This window comes from Myotis myotis, unplaced genomic scaffold, assembly GCF_014108235.1.
Source record: "Myotis myotis isolate mMyoMyo1 unplaced genomic scaffold, mMyoMyo1.p scaffold_m19_p_3, whole genome shotgun sequence".
Lineage (NCBI taxonomy): Eukaryota > Metazoa > Chordata > Mammalia > Chiroptera > Vespertilionidae > Myotis > Myotis myotis.
The window spans coordinates 190,507,290-190,526,262 of NW_023416335.1; the positions used below are offsets into that span (position 1 = coordinate 190,507,290).

The window sequence follows — 18,973 nt, forward strand, 5'->3', positions numbered from 1 at the left end:
AGTGGCTTGGAATGTTACTCTGCCCTTGGCTGGGCAGAGACCCTTGTAGGCAATCCAGTGAGATCAGCTGGAAACCTGTAGTTTCTATCAGCTCTCCCGCATGGGGGCGGCACCAGTCAGGTTCTGGGGATAATGGGGCAGATGGTCCCACCCCCAACCCAGTCACAGGCACTCCCTGAGACTGTTCAAACCCTTAGGCTTGGCCTCCTGCTGCATTCTCCTTTGCACACGTCAAGCTGCAGGGTGTGGCAGTCAGGGCTCCTGAGGGTGGGGCAGGCTATATCACCTAGGGAAGAGTTTTTCCTTTTCCTGAGCTTCAGCTATTGGGAGCAGCTAGCTAGCCCCTCTTAGGAAAAAAATGGCCCTTTCGGGTTGGGAGCCTGTGACGGAATGCAGCCCTCCCGACGGCTGCTTTTCCATGTCTCCCTCCAGCGCTTCCCACTCCACCCTCTCCTTAGTCACCTCGAGTCCACGCCGCAATCCCTGCACCAAAGCCTTGGGTAAGTAGCTACAGATGAAAATCCCTACGCTCTGGGGCGAGGCGTGGGGACAGACACTGAGGTTTTCTCTCCGACTGGCTCCAGTCTATGGGCTCTGGACTCCGCTGCAGCCAACGGCCCTGTCGCCTTTCAGGGCTGGATGTTACATGGGCCACTGGTCTTGGGTGTGGTGCTCCGAGCCGTGGAGCCCAGACTGGGTTCTGGGGCCTCCGTCTTGTAAGGGAAAAGCCCCTCCAGTAGGGATCCTTCCTCACTCTTGGCCTGCCGCAGGGCTGCTGGGTCAGCCCCTCTCAAGACGTCGCCCTTCCTACTGGTCTCCAGGTGTTTTCTGTCCTTCTTTTTTTTTTTTTTTTTTTTTTTTAAATATATTTTATTGAGTTTTTACAGAGAGGAAGGGAGAGAGATAGAGAGTTAGAAACATCGATGAGAGAGAAACATCGACCAGCTGCCTCCTGCACACTCCCCACCGGGGATGTGCCCGCAACCCAGGTACATGCCCTTGACCGGAATCGAACCTGGGACCCTTCAGTCCGCAGGCCGACGCTCTATCCACTGAGCCAAACCGGTTTCGACTTCTGTCCTTCTTCATACAAGTCTCCCCCTCAGCTGGACCTCAGCTGGTAATTCCAGGTGTATGTTCCCCACTTTAGCTTTATTTCCAGTCTGGCCCTTGAAAGAGGTACAAGAAAGGTCTGCCTATCCACGATTCTCTCTCATTGATGTTTCTGCCTCTCTCCCTCACCCTTCCTCTCTCTGAAATGAATTTTAAAAAATGTATTAAAAAAAAAAAGAGGTCTGCCTATTTGGCTGCCATTTTCTCTCCTCTCTCACATCATCCAGAAATGCTTTTGACACATGAGAGAACTCTGTGAATATATTTGATCGTTGATTGATTGATTTATGTCATTACATGTTTACACTGGATAAAGACCTAAGTAGGGATCTTAATGTATGTGTGATTTTAGCAAGTCACTAAACTTTTCAGTTTGCTTATTTGCATATACAAGGTAACATCAGTGCCTTACTTATTTATCTCACAAGATGAGAAGTCCAAATACATTATATGAGATGTTTTCCTGCTAAACCAAAATATCTGTGCTTTTTTAGTGGTAGAATGCATAATTAGTCATACACAAATATGTGAGTTACATAATTTTGCTTCTATATTAATAGTGAATATTTTTCTTATAACAACAGGGCCACAGCTGGTGTTAATATAGAACATGGAATTAATATAAGTCAAATGAATATTGAGGTTTCATTTCCAGTTTTCTTTGCCCAGTAATCTCAGTTCCAAGATGTAATTTTTTTTAATATATTTTATTGATTTTTTACAGAGAGAGGAGGGGAGAGAGATAGAGAGTTAGAAACATCGATGAGAGAGAAACATCGATCAGCTGCCTCCTGCACATCTCCTACTGGGGATGTGCCCGCAACCCAGGTACATTCCCTTGACCGGAATCGAACCTGGGACCCTTCAGTCCGCAGGCCGACGCTCTATCCACTGAGCCAAATTGGTTTTGGCCCAAGATGTAATTTTAATGAAGAGTTGAATAGCACAAAATTATGTTTAACTCTGAAATGATACCAGTTTATTGATTAAAACTTATTTGCTTAACATCAAATATTCATATATATTATCCTAATAAAGAGGGAATATGCTAATTGACCTTCATGCCATCGCAAAGATGGTGGCACCCACAGCCAATAAGGAGGGAATATGCTAATTGACTGCCACACCCTCAAAGATGGTGGTGCCCACAGCCACAAGATGGCTGGCAGGGGAGGGCAGTTGTGGATGATCAAGCCAGCAGGAAGGGCAGTTGGGGGTGATCAGGCGATCAGGGGAGGGAAGTTTGGGGTGATCGGGCTGGCAGGGGAGTGGTTAGGGGGTGATCAGTCTGGCAGGCAGAAGCAGTTAGAGGCAATCAGGCAGGCAGGCAGGAGAGTGGTTGAGAGCCAGCAGTCCCAGATTGTGAGAGGAATGTCCCACAGGGATTGGGCCTAAACCAGCTGACAGACATCCCCCGAGGGGTCCCAGATTGGAGACTGGGCTGAGGGATACCGCCCCCCCCCCCCCAGTGCACAAATTTCGTGCATGGGCCTCTAGTGTTTTATAAAACACTGTGTGTGTGTGTGTGTGCGCGCGTGTGTGCACGCGCACACACAGATTTGGCCTACATTGAAAACAAGTTGATCCAATCAAGCCGGACTGAGAATTTCATTGTCAGGGGGAGTAAACAAAGTATAAGCTTTAGAATCAGATACTTAGGGTCAAATATCTGGTATTGAATCCTGGATCTTCAGTTGTGTCAGTTGTGTGGCAGTAAACTATTTAAGTTCTTTAATTGTCCAGATTTTTCATCTGTAAATATGGATAGTGCATTATTTGCAGAGTCTTTGGGAGGACTAAAAGTAAGTAATGCAAAGTGCCAGGTATACCAGTAGACAAGATCCAAAGAGTGATTTGATTACTTGCCTCCATCTTTTTTGTTTTTCTGATTCTATTCTCTGTCATTCTAGGTCTTCGTTGTCTTTCTTCTCAGAAGTGGTGCCCTGTGGCTGTGACACTGGGGATCCTTTGTCTGGGTTTACTGGTGACCATCATAATGCTGACAGTGCAATGTAAGTGCCGACACAAGGAAGTGATGGAGGGAAAAGATGAGAGTTTATAAGCATGGTTTGTAAATTGGTTTCAGAATACCTATAAACAGCCTTGACTTAGATACATTTTAAGCAAACTGTTTTTAGAATGAGTGGGAAGATGAATGGGTATATGGTGCTAGTCTCTCAAATTGGGGCATGGAATGAAGATTATGAATTGCAGGTTTTTGTTTTGAGTAGTTTTCACAGCTTCATGGATAGAGCCTACATAAACCCTAAAACAATGAGGGTGAAAATAATTTGAAGTTAATTATCCACAAGATCATCTGAGAGACCCAGAAGTAAAAGAAGCCTCATTTAGCTCCTGTTGAGTTTTAATAGAGATGATTAAATGCCTAATTAAAGTTAAGAACTGGAAACAGAATTTTAATAAGGACAACATTTTAATAAAATACTTCAAACTTATTGTATGGATATATTGGAAAGAGGTTATTTCTGGGGAAAAGAAATGAAAGGAGGATGAAAGTGGCCAAGCAGGAAAGAAAATGATGTCGAGTACCCACTTCATCCGCCTGTGTATTGAGATTGTAGATCTGAGTTATTTTGACTGTCTAGACCCAGGTATTAAGGCTTTTCAAGTACTATTTGTTTTTCAATTGTTGTTTGGGGTCACAGCCATTTACTTTTCAATCTCTGTAACACTAAGGCCTTTCCCGATGATGGGAGAAGTGTCTTTGACCAGTGGTGGTGATTGGAAGAGTCTTACTCTGAGGCTCTGATTACTTTACAACAAGCTCAAACCTGGCCTGCAAGGCAAGGAGACTGCTTTGTTACTGAATCATCAAGCTTCTAGAACTGAGATATTTGACCCTTAACATTTTTTTTGCCTGCTTGATTTCACAACTTTTATTGCATCTCCACCCTTCCTAAAATATGCTGTGGCAAAAAAAAATAAGTTTGAGACTCTTGTGACATAGCCACTTAAAATAGTCCTGCAGGAAGGTGTCTCAAAAAGGGTATCTTAGTTCTTGAATAAAATCAGGAAGTCTAGAAAATGTAGAAAGAGATGACAGAAGAATGAAGACACAAATATAGTAAACGATTAATGATTTTCCTACTAATAGTCATTAATTCTGGTTGGTGACTATTTCTAGATTGTCTATACTTTATTAGTGCCATTGATACTTATCTTGGTATTGCTTTTAACTTGTGTGTAACCCTCAGTAACAAGTAAAACCTTGATAATTTTTTTTAATCACAAGTGTCTGTGACAGTTCCTGATATAAAAAAAAAAATACTATAGGAATATCAAAGAACTTTCAAATCCATAATGTTTGAGTGACTTTTGGTCATTCTACAGCAATTTATCTGTTATCAAAATAGATTATTTGGTTTAGTTCTTTGATTTCTTAAATATCTAGTGGAGGGACTTTTATTGGGGATTAGAAATGAAATCTTTCTTAATCCAGCTGTAATTTAGTATCCCAGGTGTCTGATCTTCTAAAGCAACAGCAAGCAAACCTTACTTACCAGGAAAATACACTGGAGGGACAGAGTTTTGCCCAGAAACAGGAGGAAAAGACCTTCCTTGAATTACAGAGGGAACTCAAGGAAATGAATGAAAACCTTACCCAGGAGCTGGATAAGAAATCCAAACAACAAATGGAACTTCATCACCAGAACCTCAATCTCCAAGAAGCTCTGAAAAAGGCAGCAAATTTTTCAGGTATAAAGTTGGAAGCTCCTCTAATTAATCTTAGCTGTCTTTTGGAAAAGCCTCTAGGCACAAAATTGGCATATTGATATATGTATCATCTATATATACAAAAGCTTAAGCAACCAGCCAACTGGCCAACCATTCCACTGTCTGCCCAGTAGCTAGGATGTGCACTGATCACCGGGGGAGGGGGGGGGGGCAGGTGATCAACGCAGGAGCGGAAATCATAGCCATGGAAACATGGAACTGACTGATGAATCTCAGCGAGAAGGGGGGAGGGTGGGAAGAGATTAATCAAAGATCTTATATGCATACTAGAGGCCCGGTGCCTGGTCTGCACCCTCTCGCAATCCAGGATCCCTCAGGAGAACTGGTTTTGTCCAGGACCCCACAGGCCAGGCCGAGGGACCCCACCAGTGCACGAATCCATCCACCAGGCCTCTAGTTATTTACATAATGTTATAACTTCATTTCATAATCTTCTACACCAGAATTTCTCTATTTCTGTCATCCCCACCCTATCCTCCCTCAAGTTCTTGAGATGCCTGATTTCATTAAGCACACTTTTGTTGAATTTAAGTTTGCTTTCCTCATAAGAGTCTTCTTCCATTTTAAAATTTTAGTTTTGAGATTTTTCTGGAAGAATCCTTCTTCCCTTACCCCTTGCCACAGATTCTTATCTGCTTTCATTCCAATGTATCTCAGTCATTTTTTTTTTTTTCCTAAACAATCTCCTTTGTCCCTGGAACTCCTACCTCTGCATTAGCTTTGTTCTATGGCAAAATTCCTTAAAGTGTACTACATCAATTTAAATTGAATCAATGAAGATACACTGGCTTGGAAGTGTTAGGTAGGTACTTCAAATTAGACAAAAATATAACAGGCCCAGGGAGTTAGTTTATATGAGAAGAATTGAATTGATCTCAGCTATATAATGGACTCAGACTCTAGGAGGCAGGTAGAAATGGTAGCATCTACAAGAAGGAGATGACAATGTGAACTCAGGTTGTTACAGAAATTATCTGATTTATTTCGCCTTCCTATAATATGTAATTAAGTCAGGCATATGCTTTTAGTCATAAGGAGAATTAGAAGGTGTGAAATGAAGTATGTGGCTTCCTCGAAGGCATTGAATGAGTCCTACTCTAAGCATTAATAACTACCACTAGTAAAAAAAGATATCTCCAGTTCTTGCTTGTATAGCTCAGTTAATCTTAACCATGTGATTTCTTTAGATATTAATAACAGTCCACAGATAGCCACAGATTTCTTTATTTTATAGATGAAAACTTGAAACCCAGATAAGTTAAATGATAATAATAACTTGTTTTCTATAATGTTTTGCAGTTTATTAATCCCTTTAACATTTACAAGGTTATTTAATTTTTAAAATATATTTTTGTTGATTTCAGAGAGGAAGGGAGAGGGGGAGAGAGAGATAGAAACATCGATGATGAGAAATAATCATTGATCGGTTGCCTCCTGCAACCCCCCCTTTCCCCTACTGGGGATCAGGTCCACAACCCAGGCATGTGCCCTGACTGGGAAAGAAACCATGACTTCCTGGTTCATAGGTTGATGCTCAACCACTGAACAAAACTGGCTGGGCTATAAGGTTATTTAAACTTCCAAAACCAGCAAAAATTTTTAGACAAAATAACCTTTAGCTTTTGTCAAACATATCTAATCTCTTTAAGAAGGGAGTTATCAAGGAAATAAAAGAATACCCCATGTCAAAGAAGGCTTAAAGGAAGAAGCCTAGTATATCAAGGATACGAATGTTTATATAAGCAGACATAGCTACATTCCAGCCAAAGATTTATTTCACAGGTGGATCCATAAAAACATGTTTGTTTTTATCAATTGCATGGGATTAAATTTACGTCAGGACTACGCAGAGCCATCTCCCAGAGACACCAGTCATGGATAACTAATTTTCTATCCCTCTCTCCCTCTCATTTCCTCTCTCTGAAATCAATTTAAAAAAAAAACTTATTTAAAAAATATATCCTGCCTAACTGCCCAGGACTGGTGGCCATGCCTGTGGGAACCACAGGGGTGAAGGGCCAGGGCAGCTAGGGAGGAAAGTGCCTGGTGAATGCCAAGTGTTGTTAACTAAACACATAGGCATTGACAAATATTGCCTATTGCCTAAGTCTTCAGTTGAGGTTTTTGGACTCTGAGGATTTTGCAACTGAAAACTCCGTTTTCTGAAATCTTACTGAAATTAAGATGTTCACTTTATGTCAATATATTTTTCTCCCTAGAACATGTTTATTTTTTTTAATTTTTATTTAAAGTGTAACTTTATTTTATTTTTTAAGTATATTTTTATTGATTTCAGAGAGGAAGGGGGAGGGAGAGAGAAATAGAAACATCAATGAATGATGAGAGAGAACCATTAATTGGCTGCCTTCTGCATGCCACACATTGGGGGTAGAGCCTGCAACCCGGGCATGTGCCTTTGACCAGAATCGAACCCAGGACCCTTCAGGCTGCAGGCTGACACTCTACCCACTGAGACAATCCAGCTAGGGCTAAAACATCTTTATTTAATAGAAATATAGTATTGTCACATATGCAACATTAAATATTCTAGTAACCACACTTAAAAATTAAGATGAAACATAAAATTAACTTTAGTAACATTTTCTTTCACCCAATATATTTGAAATAACTCTTATTTTTTTAATTTAATTATTTAAAAATTTTATTTTTACTTTTAAAAATATATTTTTATTGATTTCAAAGAGGAAGGTAGAGGGAAAGAGAGATAGAAATATCAATGATGAGAGAAAATTATTGATCGGCTGCCTCCTGCACACCCTTTACTGGGTATTGAGCCTGCAAACCGGCATGTGCCCTTGCCCTGAATGGAACCCAGGACCCTTTAGTCCACAGGCTGACGCTCCATCCATTGAACCAAACCAGCTAGTGCTGAACTAGTTTTTGAACACTAGTGAGTATAAAAATTATTAATGGGATATTTCATATGATTTTTTCATACTAAATTTTCAAAATTATGCCTGTGTTTTACACTAATAGCACATCTTAATGCAGACTAGCCATGATTCAAGTACTTAAGAGCCACCTATGGGCTACTGCATATACAGCATGTGTCTTAAATAAGGAGGCATAGTATTTAAGCCTAAACCCACTATTCAAAGACATGAAGTTTTAAAATACATAAGCATAAGTTTTAATAGCAGACTGGCTATTAATTATTCATTTCCCTACTGTTCACTTCCATTATTCCAAACTTAACTTTAAAAAAAATAGAGCAGATTCTAAAATTACATCACAGCCCAAGCTTTGCTTTTTAGCAGCCTTACTTCTAATTTAGTTTACTAAAATCAGAATGCTTTTTCTTTTGCTTCAGAAAAGGGAGGTATTTGCAGAGTCTGGGTATAATCTAAGAAGAGATGGTATGAATTCTGAGTGGACACTTGATTTAAGAATTATAGGAAAAAATGTTTTTAAAGAATTATGGAAATATTTTCCTCAGGCATAACTCCACTGATGAGATATTCTACACTTCTTAGGTCCTTGTCCCCAAGACTGGCTCTGGCATGAAAAAAACTGTTACCAATTTTCCTCTAGTTCATTTAATTGGGAAAAAAGCCGGGAGAACTGCTTGTCTTTGGATGCCCAGATGCTGATAATTAATAGCACATATGATCTGGTGAGTTTTTATGGATGTGTGTCAAGGTGGTATATTGGTTTCTCTCAGCGGTTCTCAACCTGTGGGTCGCGACCCCTTTGGGGGTCGAACGACCCTTTCACAGGGGTCGCCTAAGACCATCGGAAAACACATATATAATTACATATTGTTTTTGTGATTCATCACTATACTTTAATTATGTTCAATTTGTAACAATGAAAATAGATCCTGCATATCAGATATTCACATTACAATTCATAACAGTAGAAAAATTACAGTTATGAAGTAGCAACGAAAATAATTTTATGGTCGGGGGTCACCACAACATGAGGAACTGTATTAAAGGGTCGTGGCATTAGGAAGGTTGAGAACCACTGATTTAGAGGGAAATAAATCAGGTTTAGGACCTGAGTGGAGGAGCCTTGTTTGAGAATCAGAATACCCATGTACTAGCCTAGCCATGAATTCCATACATGACCTTTGATGGACAGGTTATGGAGTAGCTATAGTTTTCAGTAAACCTTTCTGTAAAACCACCGAGAAGATGTCAAAGATCTCCTTTGGTTCTTTAGTTTTGTGACTCTGTAAAACAGCCACACTGAACTCCAACACCAACTCAGAAATGTTGCTCCCCACAGGAATTCATCAAACAACTAACTGCTCATTCTAGTGCCCCATTCTGGACGGGGTTAAGTAAGAGGAAACCAAGCACCTCATGGAGCTGGGAGGATGGCTCTCCTTTGAAGTCCAACGTGTAAGCTTTCCCTTCTTTGCTGAACCCACTAGTGAAGTTACCGCAGCATTCCCCACAATGTGCTCCTCTTGCCAGAGAGAAGCTTGGGGATTTCTGAGAGTCTCCTCTGGAGACTACCCTTCTTTGGAGTTTTCCTTCCCTCTTTTATTACAGATTTGAAACGTTGAGACAGGACCACATTCCTGCCACAAGGTGGCAGTAATCGACTTTTCTTTTGTGTCCCCACCTACAGGTTTAGATTCAGAGCTCTTCCCCAGAGGAATCCTTCAGACACCTGTGTATATCTACAAAGTGGAAACGCGTTTGCCGAGAGCTGCATATTAACTGCAAACAGTATATGTCAGAGGAAGGCGACTTTGTTGAGAGCACAGTGAAGGCTCCGGAAGAAAGGGAGGAGCCCATCTTTCAATTCTCTTCTGGAATTTAAGCTATTCTTCCTCACTTGGTTGCAAACTGTGAGAGCCCTGAGAACAGGTATTAGCTGACTGTCGAGCTCTTTAGAGAAAGTGGGGCCCCAGTTGCCTGATACCTTTATAGCAAAAGTTTTGACTCTATCTCTGTCTACATTTTTTCTTAAAAAAAAAAAGATATTTTATTGATTTTTTTTTATAGAGAGGAAGGGAGAGGAATAGAGAGTTAGAAACATCGATGAGAGAGAGATGAGAGAGAAACATCAATCAGCTGCCTCCTGCACACCCCCTACTGGGGATGTGCCCGCAACCAAGGTACATGCCCTTGACCGGAATCGAACCTGGGACCCTTCAGTCCACAGGCCGACGCTCTATCCACTGAGCCAAACCGGTTAGGGCTGTCTACGTTTTTTCACTTAGCTTGTCCAAAGCCTCCCAACCAGCCTTTGGTCCCTCTTCTTTTTTTTATTTTAAAGTTTTCCTCCTTTCCAAACCTTGGGAAACCTCTCTACATCAGTGCCATCATCCCCTCGCCCTCCTAAAACTGCATAGAAGATAGAACAGAGAAGAGCTGCCCAACTGCAGATAGAGGGCAATAAAGGGGAAGCGTGCATGGGAAACAGCCATGAAGAAACTGAAAAAGGGAAAGGTCATACTGGAATCCAGAAACGCACGTTCTCAATGTTAAAAGTGATCACTTGGTGGTCTTTGAAATTGTGGTCTCTCTCCAGACTCTCTCGCTCACACACACACACACATACACACACACACACACACACACACACACACCCCATATCTTCACATTAGAAAGTAATTAGAAATTGGGTGGTCTTTTCTGTGACCTAGTCTACAATTAAGTATCAGTTCCTGAATTAGTTATTTCTTCATCTTTTCTCTACCAAAGGATAGCTTAATACCTTTATTTTGTATTTGTTAGATTCATGAGTAGGATGGCCCAGAGGGAAAAATAGTTGATTTTTTTTCACTAAAATACAAACCTTATATTGATGAACTTTTCTTAATTCTGTTACACTACGCTATAATACAGAAACATACAGGATCAGAAACAAACGACAATCAATTCTAAAACAAACTGAGCCAGGTATGGAAATATCACTGAACAGAAACAAATGGAATTAAAAATATTCTATTTTCAATGTTTTTACTACTTTCTCCCACATCCTTTGCATCCTATGACACATAATCTAGCACCAATTTATTTTTAAAAAATCTCTATCATTCCTAGAAAAACAAGAGACATTTTCTTTTATTAACAGATTTATAATAAACAAGCATATGTAAAGTGCACAATCAATAAGTTTTTTTTATTTATATGCTGCTTTTATTTTTGTAAGGATACACTGAAACATTAGATGATATTAGCTAATGACAAAATGTAGAAATGAGGCATTGGCTTCTCTAACCATAGCTACAAGAATGTTAATATGTATTGTCATTACATGTTCACTTTGATATCATCCCATTCTATTATGTAATACTAGAGGCCCAGTGCATGAAATTCATGCATGGGTGAGGGGGGGTCTTCTCCAATCCGGACCCCTCAGAGGATGTCTGACTGCCTCTCACCATCAGGGATTGCTGGTTCCTAACCTCTCACCTTCCTGCCAGCCTGATCACCCCTAACCACCTCTGCCTGCCTGATCACCCCTAACCATCTCTGCCTGCCTGCCTGATTGCCCCTAACTTCTCCCCTGCTGGCCTGAGCACCCCTAACCTCCTTTGCCTTGCCCCATACCTGGGACCCAGGATTCCCTCCTCTGGCCAGTTGCAGGTACCCAGGACCCGGGCTGGCCACGGCCACAGGGGACCATGGGCAGACGACTTTGCCTGGGCCATAGCCGCAGGTGCTGGAACCTGGGACTGCTGGGAGGATGCCTTGTCCCTCTCCCAGGCCACAGCCTGGCTGGTCCCCATTCCTCTCTCCCCAGTGTTGAGTGTCTGAGCCATTACTGTGTGAGGACATGATGACCATTTGCATATTAGCTCTTTATTATATAGGATAACAACTAGATAGAATACAGAAAGTTGGTGATCCGGCATCTCAGGCAAGCACTACATGGAAATCTGCCTATGAGGACAGTGACCTCCCCACTTCCTGAGAAATCGAGCTAAGCTCTTGAGGAACAGACCTAAGAATTGCAAGAGACATTGGTGAGCCTCTAACAGATCAACAAAAGAGCAACCACCACTATGTTACAAGGGATTCAACTTGCCACTGTTTGGAAATGTCACATCCATGTCAATGACCGTCCTGATGCCTGCTCAGCTACCCCTCTAGAGATTTACGGTTACTTCTGCAGGATGACTTCAAACTGCAGGAACGTTCGAGGGGGCTAAAATGTTTTCATAAAAGTCTCCAAACCCATAGTCTATGTTGCAATTAATTAAAACAAAATAGTATTAATCAAAAAACACACACCCAACAGCTGGGTTAGTTTTGTTAAGCTTCCAGAAGTATTCACTGTGACGGTGTTCCTCTGAAACAGGCTTGCTCTCTCAGATCCGCCTACACTTTCCTCATCACCTGCATGTTCCGTGCTTGAAAGTAGGAATGTTCAGAAAACACGGCACACGGGGAACTCAAATGTTAGTACGGGGGAAAGGTCAGTTTAGCATCACAGCTAAGTTCAAATGTTAATTTTCTAGAAATTGGTATTAGTCGATCAAAGCACCAAAGAACAGAAGGAAGGTTTTGATGAGGAAGTTAAACCCTGCATTTCAGTAAATTCTCTTTCTGCTCACAGAACACAGGGTGAGCAGCGAGTTGAAGCAGCCGCTACAACTCTTGTGTGTCGTGTGATGACACGGTGGGTCCCTGCTGAGTCACGGAGGGCATCTCAGTGGGGGCTTTATTGCTTAGGCTTGTTGCTTACATCACTAAGCAGCTGAATGGTTAGCACTTTTCTGCTCTATGATAAACATGCAGAAGAGTCGAGCTAAGTGTTCATTTTTTAATGCAGCCATTGCAAAATTAACTTTGCTGCAGAGTTGGTTTTGCTAAATTCTAGAATGATCACTGGGCCCTTACTTGAGTAATACTGTAAAATGGGAGAAAAAACAGGAAGAACTTTGAAGAGGTGAAAGGCCGCTCTTTCCCTGTGGGTGGTAGAGGGCAGAGGGCGAGGACACAAATAACAAGACTCAATTCCATTTTTCAGGACAGGAGCCCCTGTCATTTTACAGCTTTTTGGCACAGTCGGGACAGTACACATGCTCCTGATGGAAAACAAAGCACTTGTTGGCCAGATTCACCAAGCGTTTTTTTGCAGTGGAAGCAGTAGTCATGCCAGGATTGTCCTTCATAAGTCACCACACTGGAGCCTTTACCAAACCCAGTGATGGGGTTCTTGCATCCAGCACACTTCTTGGCCACAAGTCTTGTAGCAATCCACGCAGTAATACTGGTCCTCCACAGCGGTGAAACTGCCCAGCCAGCTTCTTAGAGCAGGTAACACACACAAAGCACTTGGCATGCCAGGGCTGATCCTGGTAAGTGATTCCTCCAGATGTGATGGCCTTATTGCACTTCACGCAATGCTTGGCAAGTTTGGACTCAAGGCAAATCATGCAGAAGTCCTCCCCTTTCAGTAAGAAGCTTCCAGAGCGGATGACTTGCTTGCAGTTGCTGCAGTGAAGCAGTCTTTGTGCCAGAGGGTCCCCTTGTGCTCCACATTCTGATCTCCTGCCACGATTGGCTTGAAGCAGCCCTTGCACTTGGGGAGTCCTCCCGAGTGGTGCACTTGCTGCACAGGATCTTGTTGTCCTTGGACATAAAAGTCTCGTTGGCCAAGGGGTGCTGGCACTTGGCACAGCGGCAGCAGGTGTCGTGCCAGCAGCGGTTCTTGTAGTGTACCTCTTTGGGGTCCGCACCGATGGGCTAGGGGCATTCCACACAGGTGTTGGCGCAGAACTTGTCAAAGCACTTCTCGTGGCCATCCCTCTCCAGGTACTTCTTCCCCTGCAGGGGGTCCCTGCGGTAGTGGCAGTCGAACTTCTCAGCCATGGTGCCCACCTTGTACCTGGAGGGACCTCACACTGGATGTGTGGACAATGGGATGTATTTGGCAAGGACTGGATATAGTTGTCAAGTCCCAATGTGCCTGCTATGGAGGAACTACAACTTCAAACTGGAACTCCAACATTGACACATTGTATGGTCCTGGAACAGGTGCATGACCTCTTTGAGCCTCCTCTTCCTCACTGCCTGGGGATGCTCGCAGCGTAGTTGTCCTGGCAGCCGCCGCTACCTGCACTGAAACTGAAGCCCAGAGGCGGCGGCAGCGGTGGTGGGGGCGGCGGATTGAGCCCCCTCACCCAGGCCCAATCAATACATTTTTACATATGTAAACATGTTCCCTTGAAACCATCACCACAATCAGGATAGTGAGCATATCCATCTTCCCTAAAGTTTCACCCTGCTCCTCCCCAATATTTCCTTCCCAGACAACTACCAATCCATTTCAGTTTGCATTTGGTAGCATTTTACATGAATGAAATGATACAGTATGCTTCTTTTTCCTTTTATCTTTTTTGCCTAGCTTCTTTCACTTACCTTAATCATTTTGAGATTCATCTATCTTGTGGTTTATATCAATTTTTCATTCCTTTTTATATACTGAGTATTATTCTCTTGTGTGGCTAGACCACAAACTGATTATCCTTTTACATGTTGACACCATTGAGTTCTTGAAAAGAACTATCTACACTAATAAAAGGGTAATATGCTAATTAGACCAGACATCTTCCAGAGGTCCTTCTGGAAAAAGCCACGGTGGTGGGCCGAGGCAGAGGCAGTTAGAGGTGATTAGGCCAGCAGGGGAGGGCAGTTAGGGGCGATTAGGCAGTTAGGGGTGTAGTTGGGGGTGATCAGGCCAGCAGAGGAGCAGTTAACTTAACTAACTGTTAGAGGGTGATCAGGCCAACAGGAGAGCGGTTACAGGGTGATCAGGTTGGCAGGGGAACAGTTAGGGGACAATCAGGTTGGCAGGGGAGCAGTTAGGGGCATCAGGCTGGCAAGCAGAGTGGTTAGGGGCAATCAGGCAGCCAGGCATGCGAGCAGTTAGGAGCCAGTGGTCCCGGATTGTGAGAAGGATTTCTGACTGCCAGTTTAGACCCTATCCCACAGGCCTAAACTGGCAGTCAGACATCCCCTGAGGGGTCGCAGATTGGAAAGAGTGCAGGCCAGGCTGAGGGACCTTCCCTCACTCATGTACGAATTGCATGCACCAGGCCTCTAGTTACAAATAAAGCTGCTATGAACATGTGTGTACAAGTCTTTGTATGAACATAAGATTTCTCTTCTCTTGAGTAATGTGTGGATCATTCATTAGATCTATGTTTAGCTACTTAGGAGACTGCCACACTGTTTTCCAAAGTTGTACCATTTTACATTCCTACCAGCTGTGTATGGATGACACAGTTCCACCTCATCATTGGGTACACTTAGAATGTTAGCCTTGTAATTTTAACCATTGTTATAGGTATGCACTAGTATATTATTGTAGTTTTAATTTGCATTTTCTAAATGAAAAATGATTTTGAGCATCTTCTTATATGCTTATTTATTATATTTTCTTGGATAAAGTCAGCTATACTTTTTTGAGAATTTTTATTTGTTATTTGTTTTCTTATAATTGAGTTTTGAAAGCTCTTTGTACTCTGAATAAAAGTCCTTTATCAGAAATTGTCTTGATAATTTTTTTCAGTTTATGACTTGTTATTTTTTTGTTCTCTGAGTAGTATACTCAGAGAACCAGAAGTTTTTTATTTTAATAAAGCCCATGTTCATGTTTCTATTGTTGTTTCTAGAAGTTTGTTACTTAACTTAAAGTCACAGAAATATTCTCCTGCCCGCCGGCATGGCTCAGTGGTTGAGCTTTGACCTATGAACCAGGAGGTCACAGTTCAATTGCCAGTCAGAGCTCAATCCCCAGTGTGGGGTGTGCAGGATTCTCTCTCAGGTGTTCAGTGATTCTCTCTCTTTCTTGATGTTTCCATCTCTCTCCCTTCCCCTGTAATATCAATAAAAATATATTTTAAAAAAGAAATATTCTCCTATGCTTTCTTCTAGAAAGTTTATAGTTTCAGATTATACAGAGAAATCTATGACTTATTTTGGGTTAATTTGTGAGTTATGTATCAAAGTTTGTATTTTGCTTAAATATATTTAATTATTTTAGCAATATTTGCTGAAAAGATTAATTGTTCTTCACTATATAACCTTTGCACTTTGTCAACAGTTATCCATATATATATGTTTTGGTCTATTTCTGGACTCTGTTCTGTTCCATTGATCGACTTGTATATTTTTACACAACCATGCTATCTTGAAGACTGTAGTTTTTTTTTTTTTTTTTTTATTGTTTCAAGTATTAGAAATAGTAGTAAATATGTCTCCTTTTTTTTTTTTTTCCCCAACTGAGCTTCCCCAGCCTCCCCTACCCCCTGGCACATGTCCTCACCTCCCTCCCAGTGTCTTGTGTCCATTGGTTATGCTTATATGCATGCATACAAGCTGACAAAATAGACTTTGAAGTGAAGACCATAACAAGAGACAAGAAAGGCCACTTCATAATTCTAAAGGGATCAATACAAAAAGAGGATATAACTCTGGTAAACATTTATGCACCCAATGCAGAGCACCCAAATACATAAAAAACAAACAAACAAACAACAAACAAAATCTTCTGGAAGATATTAGGGGTGAGATTGACAGCAACATTAACATCACTGGCTAAGACTGTAGTTTTATAGCATATCTTGAAATAACATAGTGGTAGTCCTTCAAATTTTTTTTTCAAATTTGCTTTAAATCATCTATGTCTTTGCAGTTCCATGTTAAATTTTTAAAGTATTGTTTAAAGTATTACATATGTCTCCTTTTCCCCCCATTGACCTCTCCTCAGCCACTCCCATCCCCCAGAACATGCCCTCACCTCCCTAGTGCCTGTGTCCTGCCGGGAGCCGGTCCATCTTGATGTTTCAAGGGACCTGGCATATATGGCATACTGTTCTTAATATGTTTGCTCACCTATTTGGCACTATGTGTTTTAACCAAGGTCTCTGAGAAAGGTTGTTTTCCCAGGTAGGGATTTTCCCCTGAAGTTAGGGAGGGAATAAAACCTCTTAACTAAGTGCCAGGCAGGTAATTAATCACTTTAACTACGAACAATCATGCTTAAGCTACATAATCTTTACTCCCTGGAATGGAGATAAGAAACACCCTAACCTTTGGAATAGAGATTGATAGGATTGGAATCAACTGGTATAAATACAGATGTAACAAGACAGAACTTAGAAGACAGAACCAAGAGACACAGAACCTACACAGAACCTAGAGACAGAAGAACTTCGCTGGAGAGAACATGGCAAAAGATCCTGGACTGAACCTGACCACAGAAATTGGCAAGAGAACCTGACTAGAACCTGGTGAGTGAACCTGGCTGGAGAACCTGGACAGAACCTGGCTGGAGAACCTAGCAAGAGAACATGGACACAGAACCTGGCTGGAGATCCTAACCAGAACTTCACTGGAGTTCCAGACCAGAACTTGGCTGGAGATCCTGGCTAGAGATCCTGGCTAGGCTGCTGATCAACTGAACGCTGTCTCCATGTCATTCCTTCTTTGCCGACTCTGTCTACACCTTTGGGGACCCTCTGGACCTGCTGGGGCAGGACCCCAGCAGTGTCCATTGGTTATGCTTATATGCATGCATACAAATCCTTTGGCTGATCTCTTACCCTCTCCCCTCATCCTTCCCTGCCTTCCCTCTGAGGTTTGATGGTCTGTTAGATGCTTTTCTGTCTTTAGGTCTCTTTCTGTTCACTAGTTTATGTTGTTCATTATATTCCACAAATGAGTGAGATCATTTGATATTTATTTTTCTCCAACTGGCTTATTTCACTTAGAATAATGCTCTCCAGGTACATCCCATACTGTTGCAAATGGTAAAAGTTCTTTCTTTTTTATAGCAGCTTAGTATTCCATTGTGTAGATGTACCACAACTTTTTAATCCACTCATCTGCTGATGGGCACTTTGGCTATTTCCAAATCTTAGATATTGTAAATTGTGCTACTATGAACATAGGGGTACATATATCCTTTCTGATTGGTGTTTCTGATTTCTTAGGATTTATTCCTAGAAGTGGGATCACTGGGTCAAATGGGAGTTCCATTTTTAGTTTTTTGAGGAAACTCCATACTGTTCTCCACAGTGGCTGCACCAGTCTGCATTCCCACCAGCAGTGCATGAGGGTTCCTTTTTCTTCAGATTCTCTCCAGCACTTGTTGTTTGTTGAATGCTTGATGATAGCCATTCTGACAGGTGTGAGATGGTACCTCATTGTCGTTTTGATTTGCATCTCTGAGATGATTAGTGACTTTGAGCATGTTTTCATATGTCTTTTGGCCTTCTGTCCTCTTTCAAAAAGTGTCTATTTAGGTCCTTTGCCCATTTTTTTATTGGATTGTTTATCTTCCTTTTGTTAAGATGTATGAGTTGCTTATAAATGTTGGAGATTAGACCCTTATTGGATATAACATTGGCAAATGTGTTCTCCCATGCAGTGGGCTTTCTTGTTGTTTTGTTGATGGTTTCTTTGGCTGTGTAGAAGCTTTTTATTTTGACAGTCGCATTGGTTTATTTTCTCCTTAGTTTCCATTGTCCTAAGAGTTGTGTCAGTAAAGATATTGCTATGACATATGCCTGATATTTTGCCGACTATGGATTCTCCTAAGATTTTTATGGTTTCCTATCTTATGTTTAAGTCCTTTATCCATTTTGAGTTTATTTTTGTGTATGGTGTAAGTTGGTGGTCTAGCTTCATTTTTTTGCATGTATCTGTCCAATTTTCCCAACACCATTTATTGAAGAGACTGTCTTGACTCCATTGTATGCTCTTGCCTCCTTTATCAAATATTAATTGAGCATAATGGCTTGGGTTGATTTCTGGGTTCTCTGTTCTGTTCCATTGGTTTATATGTCTGTTCTTGTGCCAGTACCAGGCAATTTTGAGGACAGTGGCTTTGTAATTCAGCTTTGATCTGGTATTGTGATTCCCTCCAAGTTTGTTCTTCTTTCTCAAGATTGCTGCAGCTATTTGGGGTCTTTTTTTATTCCAGATGAATTTTTGGAGAGTTTGTTCTTGGTCTGTGAAATATGCCATTGGTAGTTTAATGGGGATTGCATTGAATCTATAGATTGCTTTGGGTAGTATGCACATTTTAATGCTGTTGATTCTACCAATCCATGAACATGGTATATTCTTCCATTTGTTTATGCCTTCCTCTATCTCTTTTTTCAATA

The 18,973-nt window shown here is 41.6% G+C and overlaps 1 protein-coding gene and 1 pseudogene across 2 annotated transcripts; one reads left to right on the top strand and one right to left on the bottom strand.

Moving 5' to 3' along the window:
- Positions 1 to 256: 256 nt before the first annotated feature.
- On the top strand, positions 257 to 9,928 carry OLR1 (oxidized low density lipoprotein receptor 1). 2 transcript variants are annotated; one of them, XM_036300545.1, is made up of 6 exons: positions 257 to 500; positions 3,024 to 3,125; positions 4,585 to 4,830; positions 8,364 to 8,503; positions 9,121 to 9,236; positions 9,469 to 9,926. In XM_036300545.1, exons 1-6 carry the CDS (start codon positions 359 to 361, stop codon positions 9,608 to 9,610), a joined length of 888 nt encoding a protein of 295 aa, XP_036156438.1. In that variant the 5' UTR covers positions 257 to 358; the 3' UTR covers positions 9,611 to 9,926. The 2 variants fall into 2 exon arrangements, with proteins under 2 accessions (XP_036156438.1, XP_036156439.1); XM_036300546.1 differs by having other exon boundaries at positions 267 to 500; positions 4,574 to 4,830; positions 9,469 to 9,928.
- A 2,910-nt stretch (positions 9,929 to 12,838) lies between these two features.
- LOC118651404 lies at positions 12,839 to 13,905 on the bottom strand (annotated as a pseudogene).
- Between the last annotated feature and the right edge of the window lie 5,068 nt (positions 13,906 to 18,973).

Excerpts from the sequence above, each read along its gene's own strand:
- OLR1 (XM_036300545.1), top strand. The coding sequence starts at position 359 with ATGGCCCTTTCGGGTTGGGAGCCTGTGACGGAATGCAGCCCTCCCGAC. Across the intron at positions 3,126-4,584 it reads CATAATGCTGACAGTGCAAT|TATCCCAGGTGTCTGATCTT; the intron begins GTAAGTGCCGAC and ends GCTGTAATTTAG. Across the intron at positions 4,831-8,363 it reads AAAGGCAGCAAATTTTTCAG|GTCCTTGTCCCCAAGACTGG; the intron begins GTATAAAGTTGG and ends TACACTTCTTAG.